At 36.6% G+C, this 6,695-nt stretch overlaps 2 protein-coding genes across 2 annotated transcripts; both read right to left on the reverse strand.

The window, feature by feature from the left end:
- Nucleotides 1-2,604: 2,604 nt before the first annotated feature.
- LOC111400617 (exopolygalacturonase-like) lies at nucleotides 2,605-3,324 on the reverse strand. The gene is made up of 2 exons (XM_023028018.1): nucleotides 2,920-3,324; nucleotides 2,605-2,832 (listed from the first exon to the last, which is right to left on the reverse strand). Exons 1-2 carry the CDS (start codon nucleotides 3,322-3,324, stop codon nucleotides 2,605-2,607), a joined length of 633 nt encoding a protein of 210 aa, XP_022883786.1.
- A 329-nt stretch (nucleotides 3,325-3,653) lies between these two features.
- LOC111400618 (polygalacturonase-like) lies at nucleotides 3,654-4,200 on the reverse strand. The gene is made up of 2 exons (XM_023028019.1): nucleotides 4,057-4,200; nucleotides 3,654-3,980 (listed from the first exon to the last, which is right to left on the reverse strand). The coding sequence occupies exons 1-2, from the start codon at nucleotides 4,198-4,200 to the stop codon at nucleotides 3,654-3,656; spliced, it is 471 nt and encodes a 156-aa protein (XP_022883787.1).
- Nucleotides 4,201-6,695: the final 2,495 nt, after the last annotated feature.

A 6,695-nucleotide genomic window follows, 5' to 3' on the forward strand; every position in this document is an offset into this window, starting at 1 on the left:
CCTAACCTGTGCGAAGGAGAATTTGTACCATTAGAATGAAATTAATGGAAGCCCATTAGATGGTATGTATAGAGGGGAGTGAGGGCTTTCTGGTGGTATAAAGGTCCGGTGGTTAGCTAGAATTTTTTGACTTGAAAGGTGGCAGTGGAGGGGGGAGGAAGATAAGAGAACGTGTTTTTTTGTTATTTTCAATATTTTAAGTATTGGGGACTCATTTGCACTTTTTTAAAAGTTTAGGGGTAGGGTTGCAATTTGTTCTGAATTTTTTTCTCTCTCTCTTTTTTTTTTAATTTTAAATAAGAGGATATAATTGTCATCTTACGTTCCAAAACAGTGAAAATGACCTTCAGCACAACTAAATGTTGAAATAAGGGCAAAAATGTCAAAAAATGAAAGATAATGACGTTTTCCACAATAATCTTGAAAGATAGGGACATTTTGCATCAATTACCCTTATCAATTACCCCAACCCTGACCCCCAAAATTGAAATTGGGGTTGCGAGCTAACTGGATAACGAGAGACTGGATGCCCATGTTTGCAGTTTCATAGTTGTTGGAACACTCAAAACTTATTAATAGCACTAAATAATTTTATATTATAATACAGAGAATTAAGCTGACTTTCCAAGAAATTTTTACCCACTTGGTTGGCCTACACTCACATGCCCGCGTGAATATAAAATTTCAAAAAATAACTCTCGTGAAAGGGGTGTCAAACCTTCCGTGACAGCATAGCAGCATTAAAATACACATGTACAAATTCAAAACTTTGAAGTGCACTAAAACATTAGGAATGAGATTTTATCCTAGGGTGTATTTTACTCAGTAATTGTGCTCATTTAATGGACCAATACACACGCACCAAAATATGGTACAAATACTTATTTAACAAACTAGTATTAGTACCCGGAGGTTTAGAGAAAGTTGCAATCAAGAGGATTTCCCTAATTCTCCCTTCCCGAAAGGAAGAGCGTGAAATTCTTTTTCCTTTCCGCAGGGAACAGGAGATTGGATCTACCCGTAAGAAGAATGGTATCGTACCATATATTTATACGTTAATTTCAAAGCTGAGGATTTAAGTGAACAATAGATCCGGATCATCTTCTTGCTTATTTATTTGTCGAAAAATACTATGTTAGCGTGTAAAGATGGCCTTCCTGAAGGGTAAATTGACCACCGTTTTGACTTTGATTGTCAAACAAATTATTGGTGAAAGATTATCAAAACTAACTTACAAGAGTAGTAAAGAGGAGGTCGAATAAGCAATCAAATCATTTTCCTCACAACTATCAAATTTTTAAGTGCTCATTTGATATGAAATCGCAAGTGGATTTCTTTCATCTTGTCTTTCCTAATAGAATTATTCAAATCAATTGAGTGCTAAAGTATTTTTGAAATAGTGGTATAAATAATATTTTATTATTAATTTTAGTTAGAAGTGTTAAAATAGTACTTTGGATATTTTATTGTTGTTAAGGAAGCCAAAAAATAGGAGAAAGTTCAAAAGGACATTTAGGCATTGCCATTGGGAACAAATACTTTGGAAATGAATTAGAAGTTTTTTTACAAATTTATGAAAACCATTGGAACAAATTATAAGATTTTTAGTAGTTTTTTGTTTTTATATGGTTTCAATATTTCTTTTCTTATTAAGTGACGCCAACAACAGTTATTATTAATTATTAACTTGAGAGATTATTTAAGGAAAGAAAACTTGAGGTTTTATTTTATAACGAACGAGAATTTTCTAAGTAAATTTGGTATATTTTTGGTATGATTGATAATTGGCAACATTTTAGCAAATATCTCTCTTCTCCTCTTCAATATTTGTTCAATTGAGCAATTATCATTATTCATTTAAAGACTTTTGATTTAATTTTTGTGGTATATTTGGTACATTATATCGAGTAAGATTAGTTGATGAAAGATGCTTCAGATCCTGAGTAGAAAACAGGGTAAAAAAAAGGGGTGCCACGTGTTAACAAGCAATTGGATAGTTTGAATTTTTTTTTTAAAAAACACATCCGATCAAAAGATCCAAATCAGCTTGTTTTCTTGCTTCTTGTCTTCAAAATGTCCAAGGAGTTTAATTGCTAGTTGATTGCATGTCTACATATTTTATTCAAGTCAATCATATTTACTCTATATTGATTTCCTCTTTTTCCTCTTTCCTTTTTTTTCATATTCTTTTATTTGTTGTAATTTAATTGTCAACATGTGATCACACATTCGGACAAATTGATGTTAATGTTATTCCCACTTCGCATTATCTTTATTTATTTGAGGGATCGTGCCACATAGCCATAGAGAATGACACTTCGGTTGACATAGCACACACACATGGGGGAGGTCGGGATTATTTTATTCATGGGACCCACACCTCGGTTGTGAATACTATGTCACCCATTTTGTCAAAGCCTATGTTCGTTTGGCTTAATTCATATTTGAGAACTTTTGATGCAATTGGATTTTAAATTATGAGCATAAATACAGAGAGAAGTATTTTTCAACTAAATCAGTCTTATTCTGAAATCTCTAATAAGATTACAATATAGGAAACTAAACTAAATCATCTAATAGGTGTTAAAATCAACTAAAAATGTTTTAAGAACAATGTGTAGGAACAGTATTTCCTAGAAAGTCTGCATTGACATTAGAGCATGTAGCTGTTGTTGGTTGCCCATTGCCATTCATAATAATGTTAAGGCCCGAAAACTCGATTCCTTGGCACGGCATACTTTTGCTACACACGACGTTTACTGCATCAGGAATGGATGAACTCCCGTGTATGTTTACGAACTTCACGTCTTTGATTTGAACTCTCGAATCTCCCTATATACCACAAAACATGGCTCGTTACTCGTAACTCGTAAGATTCGTATGTAAATCGAATTATTTGAACGCACAAGAAAGACGTACCTGATGGCTACAAGAATTGCTGGGACAATATTGTTGATCGATGATGACGGGATTATCAGCGTTTTTCAAAAGAATGTCCTGAAATGTAACATTGGAAACTATGCTTGGCGGAGACGGTGCCCATGTTTTGATCCTCACTCCATTTAGAGTGTTGCTTAGAGTGCAATTTGGTACAGTAATGCCATCAACGTCTTTCTCATCAGGGTATTTTCCCAAGCTTCCAATGCTAATACCATGGCCAGGTCCACATGTAATGCCAGAAATGTCGATGTTTGTAGTTCCAGGGCCCAATGATATGCAGTCATCTCCAGTGGCAATGTTCACGTTGCTGACACGTACGTTATTCGACGAGCTGACGTGGATTCCATCGGTATTGGGACTTTCTTTCGGAGCCAATATCGACATGTGGCTAATCACTATGCCGTCACAGTTGTTCACATGGAGATGGAACATCTCGCTATTCTTCGAAGTTATCCCTTCGATCGATGAATTCCTGACAAATTTTAATTTCAAGGACTGTGAAAACACGTATAAAAATGAGATGATGCGGTTACCGTTTTCATACATTTACACGTTCAATAATGCTACTCAACCAGGGTTTAAAAACATAGGCTTCTATAAATGTTGCATTGGCAACACCTGTATGGGTTTTTTCTTAACTGTCAAATAATATTGCGTCGTATGTTTCTCTATTTTTTAACCCTATCACCGAGCCCATTATTGTATCAAAACTATTATACGTTATTGGAGAAATAACTTACAGCAGTACAAGTAGAAGAAGCCTTAGCATTGTGATTGCCATTATGAGCCCAAGTCGAAGATCCTTGACCATCAAAAACGCCGTTTCCAGTAATCGACAAGCCATCTACTTGATTAAATTCGATCCAACTTTCTTGGGTCAGTGGAGAAGCAGAAGCCATTAGAGTTCCCATTACACTGAAAATTGTTTGGCCAATGCATGGACCTTGAAGCAGTGCAGATTTCACATAGTATATACCAGACGGGACTAAAACCGTACCCCCATCGACTTTACACGCTTTTTCCCACGTACTTAACAAGGCCTGCACCATACGTACGTACGTAATGGCCATCAAATGCTACAACAATATTTGAATACATAAAGATGAAGATATATACCTGACTATTATCGGTTTTTCCATCTGGAATTCCATTGTTATCTCTGATATTGAAAACGTTAACTGCATTAACAGCATTATAAGCAGCACAGATGAACAAAAACACAAGTAGAGAAATCCTTGGAAAAACTGAGTTTGAATCCATTTCTCTTTACTAATATTCTGATAGTTAATTTGCAGATTTTCATTGAAAAGTAACAGCATTTATACAGTAGACTGAACATAAATTTACGAATCTATCTATTGACACACTAAAAGTGCAGTCCAAATCGAATAGCCCAAGGAATGAAGTCCAATTAGGGAATCCCCAAATCAAATAACCCAAAGAATGAAGCTCAACTGGAAAATTCAGGATAAAGGCCCAAATATGGTTACTAATGAATGCAGTGGAGGCCCACGAACATGGTAACACCATCGCCCAAGCTTGCAAGACGTCCAAGATTTGAGCGAATGAAGTGCCTTACATTCGCCCATAGCTATGACCCTGTTCTTGCTCAAACCTTCGAATCGCCCAGGATCTTAGCAAATATAAGATGTTATGGTTATCCCGAAGTGAAGTTATCAAGTAACCTTATCACGTTCTGCAATTCAAGAAGTTCAGTTGAAGACGGTTGAACGACAAAGAGTAGTGGCAATAGTTAGAGATGACAGTTCCACGACACGATAGCCACCATAAAGGAAGTGGGTAATTATAAAATCATCAAGCAGTTTCTAAGCGATTGATCACGAAGAAATCATTAAGAGAATATAAAAGGAAGAGAAGACATAGAGCAAAAAACCCGAATCAAACACTCTCAAACAGAGAATATGTAATTTCAATTTCTTAGTTTAGACTTAAACATTTCTTTTCAGTACTCGTGGGCTTGCGCCTCTTGGAGGCATTCTGTTTAGTTCGAATTGTAAAGTCATCGCCAATAAAACACCCATTTTTGAGACTTTGTCTCAAGAGGTTTGTTCCTTACACAATCGTCTGATCCCTTTTTAATTGTTAGCGACTACCCGTGCGAAACAATTTGGCACGCCCAGTGGGACCTTGGTGTTTGGTGTTGGAGATACAAAAGGTGAAACAATATGACTCAGAAATCTGATAAGGAAGCAAGTTAGGGAGGAGTCCAGTCTGTGATCGAGCGATATGAGGAGCAACATAGCTCTCCACGAACAGATGGACAGAATCAGAGCAGTCATAGTCGTTACGAACCAATGACAGAGTTGAGTCCTCAAACTATGCGTGCATTACTTGGAGAACTCACACAGGATGTCGTTGAACAGGTAAATCTACGAAATATTCATAATATGGAAAGACTTACTCAGAATGGGAATGCACACTATGATAACATGGCCAAACAACTGAATACTTTGAATGAAATAATGAATAAGTTAGTAGGCCAAATTTGTCAGCCAGTTGTGCCTCTTGCAAATCACTTCCAAACTATGACAATTGTGGGACATAATCCCCCAGTCCTAAGTCCAAATCAAAGGGTAGAATCACCTTTTGGTCCCTCTACTTCAAACCAGGGAATGGTGTAATGCCAAATCAGAATGGTGACAATGGTACATCTAACTTGGGGGGTAACTTAAACATAAGAGACAATGTCCTAAATAATGGACAGAATGCCCCACGTATTAATGATGGGGTAAATATTCAGGCTAATGGTAACAATGGCCCAAATCATGGCAACTTTGTTGCCAACCAAGGACCAAATATCAGGCATCAAGCAAATCAACCGGTCAACCAGCCTGTAGGAATTCCATATGACCCCAACGTCATGTTGAGGAATCAAATTATGGAAATAGTACAGGATCATATGGCTTTTGGGGTACATCCTGTCATTAGGCCGACTTATATAAAGTCATACCCTGATTGGGTAGACCAAGCATATCCATGGCCTAGAGGGTATAAAGTGCCAGAATTCTCACTATTTATCGGTTTAGGAGAGGTGTCTACTCTATAACACATAGGGCGATTCACACTGCAAAGTGGTGACGTAACTAATTACCATAAAATAAGGCTATTCCCTAGTTCATTAACAGGAGTAACTTTTTCCTGGTTCATCAATTTGCCAGCGAACTCTGTTCAAATATGGCAACAATTGGAGCAATTGTTCCACGCTCAGTTTTAAAAGACTGAGTCCGAAGTTATTTTGACCGATTTGGCGAATCTACGTCAAATGCCAAACCAATGGGCAGAAAGTTTCCTTCAAAGGTTCAAGACAGCAAGAAGTAAATGTTTTGTACCTTTGCCCAAAAAGGAGTTTGTCAACATTGCTCAAGGTTGTCTAAACTTTGATTTGAAAAAGAAGTTCCAAGACAAGGAATTTTCTGATCTTTTCCAATTGAGCGTTAACGTGATTAGGTATGAACGATTAATAAGAGAAGAAGAGCAAATGAAAAATTCTAGCAAGGGGACTTATTATAGAGACTCAAATTTTGATGTTCATACCATTAATGACGAGTATTACAATCAAACTGAAATGTATTTGGCCGAATTAATCAAAGGAGACACGTATACTTGTCCTATAATGGCTAACCCTAGACCATCGAGCAAAGATGAGCCTATAAAAGATGAAAACAAAAAGGCTAGAACATTTTCGTTAGATGTAACCAAAGCTGACCTTATATTTGATAAACTATATAAGGATA

This window comes from Olea europaea, chromosome 10, assembly GCF_002742605.1.
Source record: "Olea europaea var. sylvestris chromosome 10, O_europaea_v1, whole genome shotgun sequence".
Lineage (NCBI taxonomy): Eukaryota > Viridiplantae > Streptophyta > Magnoliopsida > Lamiales > Oleaceae > Olea > Olea europaea.